Source organism: Bufo gargarizans, chromosome 5 (assembly GCF_014858855.1).
Source record: "Bufo gargarizans isolate SCDJY-AF-19 chromosome 5, ASM1485885v1, whole genome shotgun sequence".
In the NCBI taxonomy this organism is placed as follows: Eukaryota; Metazoa; Chordata; class Amphibia; order Anura; family Bufonidae; genus Bufo; species Bufo gargarizans.
The window spans coordinates 406807910-406827728 of NC_058084.1; the positions used below are offsets into that span (position 1 = coordinate 406807910).

At 43.7% G+C, this 19819-nt stretch overlaps 1 protein-coding gene across 7 annotated transcripts in view; it reads right to left on the minus strand.

Annotated features, from left to right (window-relative positions):
- The window catches only part of KMT2C (lysine methyltransferase 2C), a 200245-nt gene that overhangs the window by 104249 nt on the left and 76177 nt on the right, over positions 1–19819 (minus strand). For all 7 annotated transcript variants that reach the window (XM_044292878.1, XM_044292880.1, XM_044292876.1 and 4 more), the window contains exons 7-12: positions 11440–11602; positions 10730–10901; positions 7714–7828; positions 6855–7027; positions 5186–5328; positions 1718–1828 (exon numbers count right to left, since the gene is read on the minus strand). In XM_044292878.1, coding sequence (XP_044148813.1) covers positions 1718–1828; positions 5186–5328; positions 6855–7027; positions 7714–7828; positions 10730–10901; positions 11440–11602 — 877 coding nt within the window. The remainder of the gene's footprint in view (positions 1–1717; positions 1829–5185; positions 5329–6854; positions 7028–7713; positions 7829–10729; positions 10902–11439; positions 11603–19819) is intronic.

The following is a 19819-nucleotide window of genomic DNA, read 5'->3' on the forward strand; positions in this document are numbered from 1 at the left end:
CCTTCTCACGAGCGTTACGGATTCCCAAAGGCCGCTTTCACATGAGCAAGTTCAACGCATTGAATTTACAGCGTGTGTCTACGGAATCTCTGGTCCCGACCTCCCTAGCACTGACTGGGTCACATATGATTACATTCACTGATTATGCTACGTAACCCTTAGGCCTTTTTCACACGAACAATATGGATTGGCTCCGGATGCGTTCAGGGAAACTGGCACCATTTTGCAAGCAAGTTCAGTCAGTTTTGTCTGCGATTGCGTTCAGTTTTTTCAGCGCGGGTGCAATGCGTTTTGATGCGTTTTTCACGCACGTGATAAAAAAACCCTGAAGGTTTACAAACATCTCCTAGCAACCATCCGTGAAAAACGCAATGCATCCGCACTTGTTTCCGGATGCAATGCGTTTTTCAATGAAGCCCCATTCACGTTTATGGGGCCAGGGTGCGTGAAAAAAGCAAAATATAGAACATGATTCAGTGCGGGTGCTATGCGTTCACGTCACACATTAGAGCCTTAGAGGTCTGAAATGTCCTTTGTTTCCTACTGCAATCTCTGACACTAAGAGCAGGGAAGGGGAGAGCAGAGAAAGCCAGCAGCAGTATGCTGTATGCTGTAAGAGCTAATGTATGATAAAGTCAGCACCATAGTCAGAAGAGTGAAGAAGTTACACAAACCGTACAGCAGCAAAATAGTAAAACTATTCATAAAGTTGCTTATTTATGGATTTAGAAAGAAAATGAGCAATAAAATTAGGTCTCAAATTAGCAATCCTGATGCGGCCAAAACCACAGACACCCACAGTGGCCAATGGCTGTGTGATATTAAAAGTAATACTTTCATTGATCTGCTAATTCGTGGTGCCACTGGTGGCTGGAGTTTTCAGTCACACAATGTGGGCACTCAGCCTTAGGCTCCATTCACACGTCCGTAGCATATTTTGCGGATCCACAAGGCACGGAAACAGCAATGTGCGTTCCGCATTTTGCGGACCGCACAACGCAGTCACTCATAGAATAGGCATTTTCTATTCTTGTCCGCATGTGCGGACAAGAATAGGACATGTTGTATTTTTTTTCAGGAGCGGAAATGCGGACCCGGAAGTGTTTGTCCACATTTCTGGAGCCGGGCTGCACATCGTGCGGCCCCATAGAAATGAATGGGTCCGCAAAATGCGGAACGAAATTGCGAACGTGTGAATGGGGCCTTACAGTAGGTTTTTAGGATTTTGGCCTTTTTTACCCAGCCCCCAGACCTGCTAAAATAAACTAAATAAAAACTCACCTGCTCCCCCTGCTCCGTTCTAGTACCCTGGCTCCCTTCTGCAATCTTAACCATTCTACCCGTTTACTTCCAGACAGGGTCACGTCTGTCACTGCAGCCAATGACTGGCCTCAGCAGTGACGTGTCCCCAAGTGACACGTGACCCAGCAGTGACATGCCGTTTGGGGACACCTAAGCGTTGAGGCCAGTCAATAGTTACAGCAATGTATTTGACCCCATGCGGAACTAAATAAATTGGGGTTTGGAAGATTGCTGAACGGAGCTGGGCGCTGGAATGGATCGCAGGTAGTAGGCCAAGAATGAGTTTTACCACATGCTCTGGGTACAATAAGCTCAAACCCCCTTTAAAAAAATTAAAAAAATCTGTGCAAAGATGCTCATAGCCCTTAAGACAATAACTGCTATTTTCTCTGTGTAAATAATAATATAATAATACCTTCATCAAGACACGTTACTGGTGCACCTGGAACATGATCATGATGATTAAGTGCTTCTTCTTGAAATGTAATGTTTCCACCTGTATCCACTTCTATCTCATCTGTGCATGCTAAATTAATAAAGGGGAGTTAATTCAATAGCATCACAAAAACCATTACAGTGTTTTCCAACTCCTAGACCTGGCTAAAGACAACACTGGAGATTACTTAGTGAACGTTCAGCAACAACTGTGTTCAATCTGTCTTATGGTTTAATAACCACTTATTATAGGAGCATTTTATCCAGTGTGTAGTGCAAGAAGCTGGCAAATGTAGTGCTGCCCCTGTTCACAGCACTGTGGTTACCAGCTCCTTCCAATACACAATGGACAGAGCTGTGTAGTTCCAGCACCAGAGACATAAGGGAACAGCTAATTGGCAGGGGTGCGAGGCACTGGACCTTAGCCAACCTGATAGAAATGTCCTATTTATCAATATCAAAATCTTGGACAACCCCTTTAATCCGTTCACATGAAGTCTGTATGGTTCTCAAGACAGGAGTAGAGAAGGTGTTGAGGGGGCCATGCACTCCTGCAGCCATCTACAGTTATAGTTTATGGGAGTAGAGAAACATTTGGCATACAGTTGATACCAGAAGTTTACATACATTATATAAAAAGACACATATGCAGGTTTTCCTCAATATCCGACATGAAATCAGAATAAACCTTTCATGGTTTTGGTCGATTAGGATTACCAGAATTATTATTATTTGCCAAATGCCAGAATAATGAGAGAGCGAGAATGTTTAGGGCATCATTACTTTCTGCAAAGTCAAAAGTTTACATACATGACATTAATATTTGGTACCATTGCCCTCAAACTGTATGAATTGGGTCCAACGTTTTGGATATCCTTTCACAAGCTTCTCACAATACTTGGTCGGAATTTGGGCCCATTCCTCCTGACAAAACTGGTGCAACTGACCTGCCTTTTCAGCTTTGCCCATAAATTTTCAATAGGATTGAGATCAGGGCTTTGTGATGGCGCTCCAAAACATTGACTTTGTTATCCTTGAGCCACTTTGTAACCAGTTTGGCAGTATGCTTCGGGTCATTGTCCATTTTGAAGACCCATTTCCGCCCAAGCTTTAACTTCCTGGCTGATGTCTTCAGATGTTGCTTCAGAATTTCCACATAATCTTCTTTCCTCATGATGCCATCTATTTAGTGAAGTGCACCAGTCCCCCCCTGTAGCAAAACAACCCCACAACATGATGCTGCCACCCCCGTGTTTCACAGTTGGGATGGTGTTCTTAGGCTTCCAAGCTTCTCCCTTTAAAGGTAACGGTGGTCGTTATGGCCAAAAAGTTCAATTTTAGTTTTGTCAGACCACAGACCATGTCTCCAAAAATGTAGGTCTTGTTCCTGTGTGCATTTGCAAACATTATTCTGTCTTTTTGTACGTTTCTTTTGGAGTAATGGCTTCTTCCTGGCAGAGTGGCCTTTCAGCCCATGTTGATACAGTACTCGTTTTACTGTGGATATTGACACAATCTTACCAGCTTCCGCCATCATCTTCACAAGGTCTTTTGCTTTTGTTCTTGGGTTGATATGCACATGTCGGACCGAAGCACGTTCATCTCTGGGACACAGAACCCGTCTCCTTCCTGAGCGGTATGATGGCTGGACATTCCCATCTTGTTTGTACTTGTGTATAATTGTTTGTACAGATGAACGAGGCGCCTTCAGGTATCTTGAAATTGCACCCAAGGTTGGGCCAGACTTGTGCAAGTCCACAATTCTCTTCCTGATATCTTGGCTGATTTCTTTAGACTTTCCCATGATGCTACACAAAGAAGCAGTGTGTTTCAGGTGTGCGTTTAAATACATCCTCAGGTGTGTCTCTAATTAAGGTCTCATGCATATGGCCGTTGTGTGCACGTGTGGCAGGATCATAGACCTCGAACCATCCCGGCCGCCGCACGGATATTGCTCGCAAATTGCGGTCCCCAATGCACAGAACGGACACACAACGTTCGTGTGCATGAGGCCTAACTCAGATGTTGCCAACAAACCTAACAGAAGCTTCCAAACACATGACGACATCACATGGGCAGTCCAGAATTGTTTAAAGGCATAGTAATCTTAGTGTATGTAGACTTTTGACATTGCAGAAAGTAATAAAAATGCCTTCAAAACATTCTCTCTTTCTTCTGCCATTTGGCAAATAATAATAATTATGGTAATCCTAATTGACCAAAAACAGGAAAGGTTTATTCTGATTTCATGTCAGATATTGAGAAAAACCTGCATATGTGTCTTTTTATATAATGTATGGAAACTTTTAGTTTCAACTGTATGTCAGATTTCTTAGATGGTAAAACATACTTAACTTTTATTGTGGCCTTTGAAATTGGCACACTGTGACCACATGGTCTTCAGATTAGAAATGGTGGTGCATCTCTGCCTTAGGGCTCATGCACACAATATTTTTGAGCTACATCTGATCTGAATATTTTTGGGTCGGATGCGGCCCCATTCACTTCAACGTGGCAGCAAAAGATGCGAACAGCACACCCGCGTGCTGTCCGCATTTGTATGTCTATCCACAGCCCCGCACAAAAATAGAACATGGCGGAATGCACACGCTCAGTATCTGTTTTGTGGATCAATAGAATCCTGACTGATTATAATGAGATGACTGCTGATAAAACATCTCTACAGAAAAAGGGAGCACAAACAGACTGTGGGTTCAGTGGTCTAGTTGAAAACTGTAAAGGTGGTATTACACTGCCTGATGCAAGGGCAGTGCCAGAGCCGACGAATGATTAAACACCCACTGGCGAGCGTTAGAATCGGCCCAATAAGTTCATCCCTGCTGCTGATAATCGGGCATCCGTCATTCTGATCAAAGATGTCCTGTAGACAATGAACGATTGTTTGCTTGGCTATTTGCCATTAGGAGCCAATGATCGCGGACAAGCATTCCTATAAACACTTATTCCCGATTATTTTCTGATAATCGTGTGGTCTAATGGACCCTTTGGATTTCAGGATTTATTTTCAAATACATGGTAATAAGGACATAAGAATGTTTAACAGTTTAACTCCACTCCATTTAACTCTATGGAGCTGTCAAAGATAGCCGAGCATTTGCACTCAATTATTTCCAACTGTGCCATAGATGCACACATGTCCGCCACACCCATGGTAGGTATAGATCGGGACCCCAGCAGATAGATCCTAGATAGGTATAAAAAATAAAAATAAAAAAAAATCCTGGAAAACCCTTTTAACTTGTCAACATTGCTGAACACTACATTGACAAAATCCGTTTCCAATCTAATACATTTTCAAGGAGCTTCTACCAAAAGTCTAGTAAGAAGCTTTCCCAGAAAAGTGGTGGCAGCCACACACACACACGTGTGAACACCTCATACTACTGAGCAGTATCTTTATTGTAGCGATAACTGAAGGAATACTTACTGGGTTTAGATTCGGCGACCTCCATGTCCATACATTCTTCCCCAGCTTCCTCCTCCACTGGCTTACATAATGCGCAGATGTAATCATCTTTTAACTGATCATCTAAATAGTCTGCACATTTTTCACAGTCTAGATGCATCCACCTCAAGTAGAAAGAGAGATGTCACCATAACATGACGTATACAGTATACTTCTGAGCGAGACAATTTTTTTTTCATAATAAGGAACTTCCATAAACGACTAATATAACGAAGGTTTAATTTCTATACAACTAAAATACAAACTGTTCTTGAAGATGGGTCATGCGGAGTATGCCGAGCTATATATCTAGATCTCTCTATATCTAGATCTCTCTATATCTAGATCTCTCTATATCTAGATCTCTCTATATCTAGATCTCTCTATATCTAGATCTCTCTATATCTAGATCTCTCTATATCTAGATCTCTCTATATCTAGATCTCTCTATATCTAGATCTCTCTATATCTAGATCTCTCTATATCTAGATCTCTCTATATCTAGATCTCTCTATATCTAGATCTCTCTATATCTAGATCTCTCTATATCTCTCTATCTCTCTCTATCTCTCTCTCTATCTCTCTCTCTATATCTCTATATATATATATATATATATATATATATACACACACATACATACATACATACATACACACACACACACACAGCCAACTGCATAACGGAGTCGAGTCACTTATCGAAATGCACCAAAATTCTAGCGTTCTTGCATTTATTAAGTGTCTTAAACTTAAAGGGGCATGACTCCGCGTAGAAGGGTGTGATCAGCCATAAAAGCGATGTGTCAAAAAAACACCAATATTTTGGTGCACGATTCTAGTGTAAAGCAAAACAACTGGATGACAGATGTGAATCTAGCCTTAAAAAGAATTTGTAAATCTGCACCTTTTTTTTTTTTTTTTGGGGGGGGGGGGGGGGGGAATTTTGATGCAGCATTTTGACCCAAAGCCATAAGGCAGGGGCGTAGCTAAAGGCTCATGGACCCTGGTGCAAGAGTTCGGCTTGGGCTCCCCTACCTCAGTGCTTTGTGGTCAGGGAAGCACATAGCCTTCATGCTGCCTGAGGCACTTGACCTGCATGCACCTTCAATAATACCAATGTCTTCTTATGTGGCACAAGGGTCTTTGGGCCCCCTCAGGCTGCTACCTCCGCACCCCCTATAGCTACGCCCCTGCCAGAAGTGGATTACAAAAAGAATGGGAAAGATAAATGATGGACTTGTACGTCTGCTTCCTGTTGGATCAATAAACTGCATCCACTGTGTGTGAATGTGGCAGATTCATAAAACTGTCTAAAAGAAAAACTTTGTTGCCCGTATCAACCAATCACAGTGCAGCTCTCATTTTTCAAGAATCGAAATGAAAGCAGAGCTGTGAATGGTTGCTATGGGTAACAGGTTCTCTTTTACACCGTTTCAGAAATCTTCTCCATTGTGTATTACAGAGGAACCACATGGCGGTAATGACTGCACCATGGCAGACCCCATACTGCAGTTATTGCACATGGTACAGTCCTTAGTTGTGGCTACGCTGCCTCCCATGGGACAAATGGCCGCCCTCATCAGGTCTCCATATAAACGCTAATTCCACAACTTGAAATAGGTAAAAGAGACAGCCTTTTTTTCCTTTTTACCTTTTGCACATTTGACAATGCAACAGATCTTTGTGCACTTCTGCCTGTAGGGGATTATCACAAATTGGGCAAGGCAAACTGATCTGCTGCTGGAAACAGTTATCACATATCAGACAGTTGAGATACCACTGACGACTGGTCCGCGCCCCACATTCTGCGCATATACGGCAGTTCTATAATAAAAAACAATAGATAGTTAATATTAAAAATATGACATGACAATTTTATCATAGCCATAAAGATAATTAGCGCTGCTCCCTATCAGAGTTCTATCATATTATAAATTACACCAAAAATGGAACAAAACCCAAAATGTGTGTTTGGGAGGCTAATTGGCGGGTGAAATAGCACATGTGAAATCACGTAATTTGGGCATATAAAGTACACTGAGTATATTAAAGGGGCTTTCCAGGAGTTCAAACCCAATGGCCTAGGCTCAGGGTAAGTCATCAATATCAGATTAGCGGAAGTCTGACTCTTGGCTCTCCGCCAATTAGCCGTTTCAAGAGTCTGGACACCTCACAGCTTACAATGTACAGTGGCTGTGCTTGGTATTGCAGCCCAGGCCCATTCAATTGACTTGGACTGAGCTGCAAATAGGTCATGCGACCAAAGAACATATCATCATTGGCCTAGGAAGGAGCCATAGCACTCACTGAAGCTGAAGGTTGGGGGTGCCGGGATTTAGATCCCCACTGTTCAGATATTGATGACCTATCATGAGGTTAGGTTATCAGTATTACTGGCTGCACACCGCCTACACAATTCTTTAAATGCGAGCGAAAACAGTTACCTTGTGAAATCTTACTATATTGTGTAGCAATCATAAATCTATCACGTGTACACAGTGCCAACTCACTTTACACTTCCAGCCATTTGTTGGTACAGAGTCCATAACAGGCTGCAGACAAAATGTATGGTAGCCTTTGTCACATATATCGCAGACGAGCATCTTGTTGTCATCTCCAGAGTGTCTGCAAAGCAATAGGAAAAATATGCTCAACTGACAAATACATGGAAATTAACTAGTGACATAAATATAAATGACTGCAGATGAAAACCACAGAACTGCTAACCAGGCTTGACCGAATCCAAACCCGATTCATTTGAAAACTTAGTTTAGAATATCTGCTCCGTATCCTTAGTGCACTGGAAAATCTTGCAGCAAACAACGCAAGACTTGCTTCGTCTCACGTCTATGACGTTACACTTTGGTTATGCGCATATAAATTATTTTAAATACGGTTTCAAAATCTCATAACAAAGCTGAGCTCAGCTTCGGATTTTGGAACAGTAATCTACGTGCATAAAGGAAGTGTAACATGATAGACGTGAAATGAAGCAAGTCTTGTGTTATTTGCAGCAAGATTTTCCACGCCTCAGTGGAGCCCATACATTTTAGCGTGCTACGGAGGAAATATCGTAAACAAATTTTTCAAACAAATCGGGTTCGGATATAGCAATCCGATCCCAAATCGGTCAAGCCTACTGCCATCAGCACCATCTTACACAGTTACAACGGCTTTTATGTTGTTTTGATGCAACTGAGCGTAGGTAAACATTATAGCAGCTTTTCAGAACCCAGAAAATAGAAAATAAATATGTGATCATGGCCATCAACATCCCATGCCCGGTCTGATATGGCTGCAGACATACAGTGCCTTGAAAACGTATTCATACCCCTCGACTTTTTTTCCACATTTTTCACTTTACACCCACAAACTTCAATGTATTTTATTGGGATTTTTTGCAATAGACCAACACAAAGTAGCAAGTATTTGTGAAGTGAAAGGAAAATGCTACATGGTTTTCAATATTTAATAAATAAAAATCTGAAAAGTGTGGTGTGCATTTGTATTCAGCCCCCTGTACTCTGATACCCCTAAATAAAATCCAGTATGACCAATTGCCTTTAAAAGTCACCTAATTAGTAAATAGAGTTCACCTGTGTGTAATTTATTCTCAGGATAACTACAGCTGTTCTGTGAAGGCCTCGGGGGTTTGTTAGTGAATATTAGTGATCAAACAGCCTCATGAAAACCAAGGAACACGCCAGACAGGTCAGAGATAAAGTTGTGAAGAAGTGTAAAGCAGGGATAGGTTATAAAAAATATCCCAAGCGCTGAACAACTCAATGAGCACTGTTCAATCCATCATCCAAAAATGGAAGGAGTATGGCACAACTGGAAACCTACCAAGACATGGTCGTCTACCTAAACTGACAGCACAGGCAAGGAGTGCAGTAATTAGAGAAGCAGCCAAGATCCCCATGGTCACTTTGGAGGAGCTGCAGAGCTCCACAGCTCAGGTGGGAGAATGTGTCCACAGGACAACTATTAGTCATGTACTCCACTGATCTGACCTTTATGAAAGAATGGCAAGAAGAAAGACATTTTTGAAAGCAAGCTATAATAAGTCCCATTGCAGTGTGCCTCAAGCCATGTAGGGGACACAGCAGACATGTGGAAGGTGTTCTGGTCAGATAAGACCAATGTTGAAAACCAACACTGCCCATGACCCTGGACACACCATTCCCACTGTGAAACATGGTGGTGGCAACATGATGCTGTGGGGATGCATTTCTTCAGCAGATTGATGGGAATATGGATGGAGCTAAATACAAGGCAATCCTGGAGTAAAACATGGTAGAAGCTGCAAAAGACTTTAGACTGGGGCGAAGGTTCACCTTCTAGTAGGACAATGACCCTAACTATACACAGCCAGAGACACAATGGAATAGTTTCGATCAAAGCATATTCATGGCCCAGTCAAAGTCCAGACCTAAATCCCTTTGAGAATCTGTGGTAAGACTTGAAAATTGCTGTTCACAGACACTCTCCATCCAGTCTGAGCTTGAGCTATATTGCAAAGAAGAATGGCAGAAAATTTCAGCCTCTAGATGTGCAAAGCTGGTAGAGACATATCCCAAAAGACTGGAAGCTTTAATTGCAGCAAAAGGTGGTCCTACAGAGTATTGACTCCGGGGGACTGAATACAAATGCACGCCACACTTTCCATATTTTTATTCATTAAATATTGAAAACTATGTAGCATTTTCTTTTCACTTCACACATACTTGCTACTTTGTGTTGGTCTATCACATAAAATCCCATAAAAATTTGTGGGTGCAACATGAAAAAATATTTCAAGCTGTATGGAAACTTTTTTAAAGGCACTGTACGTCAGATTGTAGTCAGCTGCAAATAAAGATGAGCTACACTGTATTAGGCGCTGTTCACACTGGTGTCTCAAACCCCCCCCCCCCCCCCCCCCCCAAAAAAAAAGGATCTGCAAAAAATACAGATGACATCCGGTTGCATTCTGTATTTTACAGAATGGAACAGCTGGCCCCTAATAAAACAGCACTATCCTTCTCCGTAATGCGGACAATAATAGGACATGTTCTATGTTTTTGCAGAACGGACACACGGAAACTGAATGCACATAGTAACTTTCTTTTTTTTTTTTTGGTTGACCTATTGAAATGAATGGTTTCGCATTTGGTCAGAAAAAATTAAAAAAATAAAAAACACGTAAAGAAAATACATTCATGTGCATGAGCCCTGACTCAGCTGGCAGCAGCTACAGTATTCCCTGTGGGAATGAAGGATTGGGCACCTGATGTCAGAGGATCTCGATCAGATTCTGCACTGGGGCTGAGGTGCTACAAGTTATGCCTTTGTTTCCTGTAAAGTGTGAGGCCTGAGATGATAGCAATAATCAGTATTTCTACAGGAGTGTTTAAAAACCAAAAATAATAAGAATGAATAAATGAAAAATGTTCTTATTAAAGGGCAACCTCTGGGGCTGGGGTGGGCGAGAGGCACACAGCCGTTGTCACTTGCTATCCCTCTATCACTTATTCTACAACTTACTTGCAATTCTGACAGATTTTACAATCTGGGCACTGCCAACCAGAACGCTTCAAAGGGGTGACTGCTATATCCAGACACATTCCATGGCAATGCTGACCGCAAGTTGTGCAAAAGAGCTGGTCCAACAGGTCTCCGGAGCTGTCACACAGTGAACAGTTTGCGTCATCCTTATCTGAAAGAATAAGCAATACCGAATATTCACACACAACACGGGTCAAATTTATCAGCAAAACCACAGACTTTAGACAAGGCTGGTAAAGCTGGGTCATGTTTTCTGATCTGCTGAACAGCGGCAATCACTCATTAGATCCAATACTAAAGGATGCCAATGGCAGCAATATCTTGCGCAGTGCTGTGGCATAATATTTGAATTACATAATACCTCTAACACAAGCCTAGAAGTTAGCATTTAAAATGAGAAGTTACTCTGCCTTTTGTTTGCTTTTTCTTTCAAGAAACAGTGCCTCTCTTGTCCACTGGCTGTGTCAGGTATTGCAGCTCAGCTCCATCCAAGTGAGAAGCATGGAGCTGCACAAGCAGACTTGGCCCATGAACAAGAGGGGCTCAGTTTGATGAAAATAAAGTAGACATTTTCCTTACTCCTAGGCGAGCCTTTGACGCGGCTGCCTGGCATCACGGCGGACCAGAGTTTGACTCTGATTAGGTACCATGTACATGGAGTGTGTGCAAAGAAGGAAAGCCTCACTTACAACGCTCAAGAGCCTGATCGATGTGCTCGGGGCAAAGAAGAGAAAAGCAAGCGAGATCCTGAAAGGCGCCAGATCCAGCGGCGCAGGGGTAATGGTACGTCTGCAAACATGTCTCTTCACAGCATTTGATAGTAGCTCCAAGGTGCTTACAGTAGGCACAGCGCTGGAAATAAACACAATATACAACGTAAAACATTCAGTAGGTATTATTACTCCCGTTACAAAGTGAGGTACAAAGAACATCAGGTTTCTATAAATCATCATAAAAACTAAATTCTGTTTTTCTGTAGCTGCGTTTTGGCTCGCAGACTCAAACGCACAATGTAATGGGACTGTGGCACAATGCTAACTGTTTCTGGGACTGTAACTACCAAGAAATGTTTTTAGCATGACCAACTAGAACATGGAAACAGCAGCAGCACTTCGGGTTACTGCTACACGGAAGGGCCTATTCGCCAGAGACGGCCAGATGGAAGCGGCGCTGTATATCGGCAATGGTGGGAGCATGGGGAATTGCAGGAGGGGCTACACTTTGTATTGTTTATTAGCTTACATGGTATAACTGCCCTGGTCCCATCAACTGCCCCTCAGGGGGTATTTAGGGATAGAATCATTTTCCACTAAGGTGCCCTAAACCCCTAGGAGCCAAGTTCCTCCCTGGGTATGCATATAGCAGAGCTGAAAGGGGGTTTCCAAGACTTTACTACTGATGACCTATTCCCTGGGTCTGACATCTGGGACCTCCGCCGATCAACTATTTAAAACGGAACCTGTCATCAACTTTATGCTGACATCACTGAGGGCAGCTCAAATTTGTGACAGAAATGCTGATCTCAGCGGTGTGTCACTCATGAGCTAAAAGTAAGTGGTTGCTGAGAACCAGCATCATAATCACTGCAGCCCAAGCCTTGAGAAGAGTCACATCTACCTGAGAAGAGTCCTGGTTATTCCTAATCTCCTGCTCTCTCACCCATCTGCTGATTGGCAGTTCTCTCCTAGAGAGAAAGGGAGGAAACTAGGTAGAAGACTGTCAGTCATCAGCAGGTGGGTATGGAGAGCAGGAATCCATGAATACCCAGGACTCTTCTCGGGTGGCCGGGACTCTTTTCCAGGCCCAGTCTGCAATCATTGTGATGTTGGTTCTCGGCAACCACTTACTTTTAACTTATAAATGACAGACTCTGAAATCAACTCACCTGTCTCTACTTTTTATAATGGCATTAGTATGGGCAGCATAAAGGTGATGACAGGTTCCCTTTACGGCCTCTTTCACACTTGCGTTGTCCGGATCCGGCGTGTACTCCACTTGCCGGAATTACACGCCGGATCCGGAAAACGCAAGTGAACTGAAAGCATTTGAAGACGGATCCGTCTTCAAAATGCTTTTAGTGTTACTATGGCAGCCAGGACGCTATTAAAGTCCTGGTTGCCATAGTAGTAGTGGGGAGCGGCATACTTACAGACCGCGCAGCTCCCGGGGCGCTCCAGAATGACGTCAGAGCGCCCCATGCACCTGGATGACGTGCCATGCAATCACGTGATCCATGCCTTGGGGCGCCCTGACGTCACTCTGGAGCGCCCCGGGAGCCGCACGGACGGTAAGCATGCTGCTCCCCCGCTCCCCACTACACTTTACCATGGCTGCCAGGACTTTAGCGTCCCGGCAGCCATGGTAACCATTCAGAAAAAGCTAAACGTCGGATCCGGCAATGCGCCGAAACGACGTTTAGCTTAAGGCCGGATCCGGATCAATGCCTTTCAATGGGCATTAATTCCGGATCCGGCCTTGCGGCAAGTCTTCAGGATTTTTGGCCGGAGCAAAAAGCGCAGCATGCTGCGGTATTTTCTCCGGCCAAAAAACGTTCCGGTCCGGAACTGAAGACATCCTGATGCATCCTGAACGGATTTCTCTCCATTCAGAATGCATTAGGATAAAACTGATCAGGATTCTTCCGGCATAGAGCCCTGACGACGGAACTCTATGCCGGAAGACAACAACGCAGGTGTGAAAGAGCCCTAAGGCGGCACCAGAGCTCGCAGTAGCACTGCGGCCTTCTCTCTGCTCACCAAGCACAGCGCCATCCATTTGATAGTGGCTGTGCTTGGTATCGCAGCTCAGCCCCATTCACATCAATGGGGGTGAGCTGTGCCTAGGTCATGTGACCAGTGAACGTGACGTCTCATAGCCTAAACCTGGGATGCCCAACCTGTGGGGCTCCAACTGTTGCAAAACTACAACCCCCAGCATGTCCGGACAGCCTACAGCAGGGCATGGTGGAAATTGTAATTTTACAACATCTGGAGAGCCGCAGTTTGCCCATCACTGGCCTAGACTAAACAGAGAGGAGGCCACAGCGCTACTGCGAGCACCAGTTCCTTCCTAAACAATTGGTCGGCGGGGGTCCCGGATGTCGGACCCCCACTGATCAGATACTGATGACCTCTCCAGAGGATAGTTGATCAGTAGAAAAATCTCCGAAAACCGCTTTAATTTATAACTAAAGCAGTAATGTTACGCCATTTTTTTGCATAGGTCAATATTAGAACTTCTGTGCCTTTTTTCTGTGGCCATACCTCCATCCAGCAGAAAACTACAAAATTCAAATTTCTGCATGGGGGATTTTTCACTGCAATCGCTGAAATGCACGGGAAATCCAGAGGAAATCTCCAACTGATTGGACACACTGCAGATTTTTAAAGGTCTTTAAATAGGTGCAATTTTTCTAGATGCGTGCAAATGCTTTTTTAATTTTTTTTATCCAATTTGCATACATCATGCTGCATTTTGCAGCTGTTTTTTGAATTCTCTACTCGAGTGCGGCCCTAGGAGTATTGCAGTGCTCACAAGTTTAGGGAACTGTTGCCATATGTAAAGGTATACAAAGCCTTGCAGCATTAATAATGTAATGGAGTGACAACATTAGCATTATCGAAGCTTTACAGCTGTCAATGCACCTTAATTGCAGACTTAAAAAAAAAAATAATAATATTACAGCTCAGAGGCTTCAGTGCGGGCACGGCTTAACCTGCCAAATCCTTGTCAGGCCTTTCATGACGCATGAGTCATGTATCTACCAGGAGTCGTAACTGTTCCGTTAATTAGATCCCCCAGATTAATATGCTTCGCTCACATCAGCATTGATTTTTCTAACCATTTAACAATGTCCCAAAACAGATGTGCAGCCCGGCAAACTCACTTTGCCTTCATGTTTACAAAGTGTGATGACATTTTTACAATTATGCATAATCTGCTCGGCAGTATTGAGGGGAGACAGAATCATTCTTTGCCATCTGCTTTTTAATTTCACATTCGCTTCCTCTGCACGTTAAACTAATATGCGTTGTTTTTTTTTTTTGTTTTTTTTTTCCTTCTCCTACAAAGCTTGCATGGGAATCCAGAGAAGGAAACAAAGAGGTAATTTATCACGAGGGGGGATTTCGGAAGTCAGACTTGCTTTGACTCTGCATTGTTGTAAATTGCACGTTTAGGGTCCATTCATACGTCTGCAGAATGGGTCCGCATCCGTTCTGAAAATTGCGGAACCATTCATTCTCTATGGGGCAGGAATAGATGCAGACAGAACACACTGTGCTGTCCGCATCCGCATTCCTGGAGCACGCGCCCCCGATATTCCGGTCCGCGGCTCTGGAGAAGAATAAAACATGTCATATTCCTGTTCTATGGGGGTGCCGGCCGGGTGTATTGCGGATCCGCAATACACTACAGATGTGTGAATGGACCCTTGTCAGACATTGCTTGGCAAATTTGTCTAGATCCAGTTTTTGCGACTTTTGAAAAAAAAACAAAATATTAAATTGCAGTTGACAAATCTGGTGTGCACCTAACATAGCTATGAACGCCCTCTTTCCCAGCCACTGCCAAGAGCAGCGTAAAATCACAAAAAGTTGCAGAATTCTTGCGTAACAATTTTGCTCACCAAAATCTGTGCCTTTTTTTTTTTTGGCCTGATTTCTAGCACAAAAGAGAATGCTAAATTCTCCCCAAAGGGATGACCCACTAAGTGCCAATTCTACTTCTGGAAAGTCTCTGTTCACACTGACATGAAGGGACAAATTAGACTGCAGGGTGAGTTCATCAGGTTTCAACTTCTGCAATAATGGAAGCATGAACAAAGCCTAACAAAGAAACTCCCACATTTTAGAAAACTGAGTTACGACTCTATATGCTCTGTACATAAAGACTTCCAGCCACACAGGCGTAGTGTCAGCCAAACCCGCCGAGTATAAGGGGTGAGCCTGACAGATGACTTGAATCTTTTGGTGATCCTTTCGTTCTCCTGCAAGATAAAGCGCTATGGCCACATACACATCTTCAGTGAATATTTCTTGCTGGATCCTATAGATCATTTATGACGGAAAGCAGATGGAACACCGCCAGATCCCATTACAGTCGATATGGATCTGGCTGTGTTCTATCCGCTTTCCGTCATAAATGCCAGATTTCAGCCAGAAAAATACTGCTGCATGCAGCAATTTTTTTCCGGCCGACGGCTGGCATTTATGATGGAACAGCCTGGCGGACCTCAGGTGAGATAAGCCACCAGAGATACTGTATCTGGCACCAGCTTAAGGTTCTCCCTATTGAGAAAAAAAACTGATATCAGCCAAGCCAATCATACATGTGTATGGCAGAGGGGCTGTCGGGTGGAGCAACTTGCTCAGCTACAGTGACAAGCCAAATCTACACACAACACCGTGCATGTCACTAACACTGTGACAACCAGGGAGAGGGCACGTGACCACGGCAGCCTATCGTTGTCCTTCAGCTATAGACAGTGGAGGACAGTGATTGGCTGCAGCAGTCACATGCTGCTGTACCGGAGGAGCGACACAGAGAATGGCGCTGGAGAAATGTGTGAGCATATCAGTTTTTTTGTTTATTTTAAGAAACAGCAGAGGTTCAGATTTTTGAGTCTCTCAGATAACCCCTTTAACTTCTTAGTATTTGCACTCTTCCGCTTCCTATAACTTCATTACCAAATTGGAGCTTTAGGAGTATGAAGTGCCCTATTTATCAAAAACCAAAACCAAAGCAAAAAAACTCAGAATCTTACAATGAAACAATTTGAGACGTTTTGGGATTTTCCTTGCCTCATTCTGCTTGGGGTGGAGCTTAGTGGAAGCGAGACAAATTTATCATAAATTACTCCGGAAACTAGTATAACTTATAGCAGAAATCCCGACTGCCCCTAATTGGCACAAGTTTCAGTGTGTGGGACATGGGCACCCCAAGATGCGATGACACGTGCCTCTTAATAAACTCTGTGCACCTTACTGCAACAGGCATCTGACGGCATAGAATGAAAAGGCCAGTGGTGAATCCACCCCAACGTCTCACCCCTCTGGCCATGCATTGTATTAGGCATGTAAAGCATGGAGGATGGCCACAAACCTCTTGTTTGCCACTTACATAGTTAGGCTAAGCAGACAGAGGTGATATGGAAGGTGTTCCCTGCTGCCTTGGTTCAGTTGACATTTTTAGTCTGGTTAAATGAAGTGAGAATCTCAGAGCTTCTAATAGGAAAACAGATCGGTGAAGAACAGGACTGGGCTGCTCCACTTCTTGTTTCACCTCCATCAACCCTCCTTTAACCTTTACGTCTTGCACATGAATGAACACTGCGGCTGCTGTGACCTTTACACTGGGACCGCTCCATCACACAGCTCCACTGCATACAGCAAATGTCGGCACCGTCATCCGACAGACAGCGCCTTTACTCCTCCTGCTCACGCGCTCACTGTGGACCATTTGTGATGCCATTAGTAGTAAGGCTAAAATATGACAGAGCTGTAAAGACTGCACAACTCTGCTCAAGTTCCTCTAGCCCAGATATAAAAAATAAAATCAAAAATGTAAAGAGGGGTTGTCGGGTGGAGTAACTTGCTCGGCTACAGCGACATGCCAAATCGTTTCCTTCTCCATTGCCTGCCACTCACTGTATGCCACCCCTTCAGGCCCGGGGGATTTTCTGTTTCTGCACTTTCATTGCCTTGCCTCTGTTTTTGCTCCTTGCCTTCCTGGGGCCATAATATTTAATTTTTTCCATTTACGTAGCCACATGAGTGCTTGTGCTCTGCAGGACAAGTTGGACTTTCTGATGGCATCATTTAACCCTTTCAAGCACAGCGTTTTTTTTTTTTTTTTGTTTTGCGCTCCCTGCCTTCCCAGAGCCCTAACTTTTTTGTCTGTTCACAATGCCATATGAGGCCTTGTTTTTTGCGGGACAAGTTGTACTTTCCAACGCCACCATTTAATATAGCATATGATGTAGTGGGAAGCAGGAAAAAAAATTCCAAATGGGATGAAACTGCAAAAAATTAAAATTAAAATAAAGCAATTCCACCACGGTTTTAAGTTTTTTTTATTTTATTTACAACGTTTGATAAAACTGACCAGTTACTTTTATTCTACAGGTCAGTAAGAATCAGGCGATACCTTATGTGTATATTTTTTTTTTTTTGTCGCCATATTTTGACCCCTACAATTTTTTGTAATTATGTATACGGAGCTCTATGGGGCTAATTTTTTGAGGGCCAATCTGAACTTTTCATTGATGCCATTCTGGGGTGTGTATGACTTTTTGATCACTTTTATTAATTTATTTTTGTAGAAAATGAAGCCACCAAAAACGGCGAATCGGCTATTTGGACGCTTTTTTCCGTTTTGCCGTTTGCCGTATTGGGAATGTATTTTTATACTGTGGGCGGTTTCACACATCAAGACACCCGTGATGTGTATATTTTTAGTTTTTTTATTTTGGGAAAAAGGGGGCGATTTCAATTATGTTTTAAAAAAATATATATATGTATTTTATTTTACACTTATTTATAGTTCCCATAGGGAACTATAACCATCAATCATCTGATGCACTTGCATTGGAATCTATGATGATGTCACTACTTTCCTATGGAGCCTATTACAGGCAAGGGCTCGATAGGAAATACTATGCAGCAGCCTCCCGTCATTCATAAAGACAGGGGTTGCTGCACACAAGCTCCGGCTCCTCCGATTGCCACACGGGGGAGCCGGAGCTCAGATGCCGTGGTCAGGGTTGACCATGGCATTGGAGGGGTTAAATGTCCGCGAACGGCATTACTGCCGGTTGCGGACATGAGCCACGGGGTGTCTGCTAAAAGAAGCAGGCGGCCACCTGCGGCTATGGCGCCATCTTTAAACACACACCCATCGGGCTCAAAGGGGTTAATATCGCATATGATCTAGTGGAATGCTGGAAAAAATAGGGTGGAAATGGGGAATGTAACTTTGCCACTAACGGGTTTTATTTTTATAGTGTTTGCTATGCAGTAAAATTGACCTGTTAGCTTCATGCTCTGGGTCAGTACGATACCAGGATTTGTATAGTTTTTCTTGTGTTTTAAGGCCTCATTCACACAGTCAGTGATTGGGAGCCAAAACCAGGTGCGGCTTTAAACACAGAACAGGAGCAGATCTTTCCCTTAGACCTTATGTCTGTGGAGGCGCCAAGCATGGTTTTGGCTCCCAATCGCTGATGGAAGTCACTGACCGAACACTGACATGTGAATGAGGCTTAATGCTGGGAAAAATAAAATAAAAATGTGTTTACATTTTGAGCCAGTCGCATATGTTTAAAATGATACATGATCTAAATATTCTCAAAACTTACAGGGGTTATATAGTAAGGGTGCTTTCACACTAGCGGCAGGGCGGACCCGACACGCTGTTCACCCTGTCGGATGCGTCCTGCCGCCGGATTGCCATTGACTATAATGGGGACGGGGGCGGAGCTCCGGCCGCCGTACTAAAAAGTCGGACATGCAGTACTTTTAGTCCGGCGACCTCTCGCGTGCTGTGCCGGAGCTTCACCCACGTCCCCATTATAGTCAATGGGGACGGAGCAGCAGTCCGGCGTCACTGTGAAATAGTGTGAAAGTAGCCCAATACATATTGATGACCTATCCTCAGGATCTGAGGGTTCCGACACTGGGGACCGCAGCTCCGTGAGCTCCCCAGCTTCTCCCTAGGCCAGTGATGTCACCTCACATCGGTCACATTGCCTAGTTACAGCTTAGGCCGAGATGTAATGCCAAGCACAGGCTCTGTACAATGTACGGCACTGGGCTTGCAGGGATGCCAGCTGCGCTCACCAGAACTCTGTTGAATGCAGCAGCTCCCAGAAAAAAAATCATATATGCAAAAATGCTGCTAAAAACGTGGGTGCAGCATTGTGGTCTGTTGACATAGATGGCTTCCCACCACTTGTGATAGCACCTTGTCATACTCACACCGCAGGGATCACAAACCATTTACATTTTAGATTCAATGCAATCTAACGGGGTTGTTCTTAAATGCACATAAATTAAGCAAAAGCATGGCCTA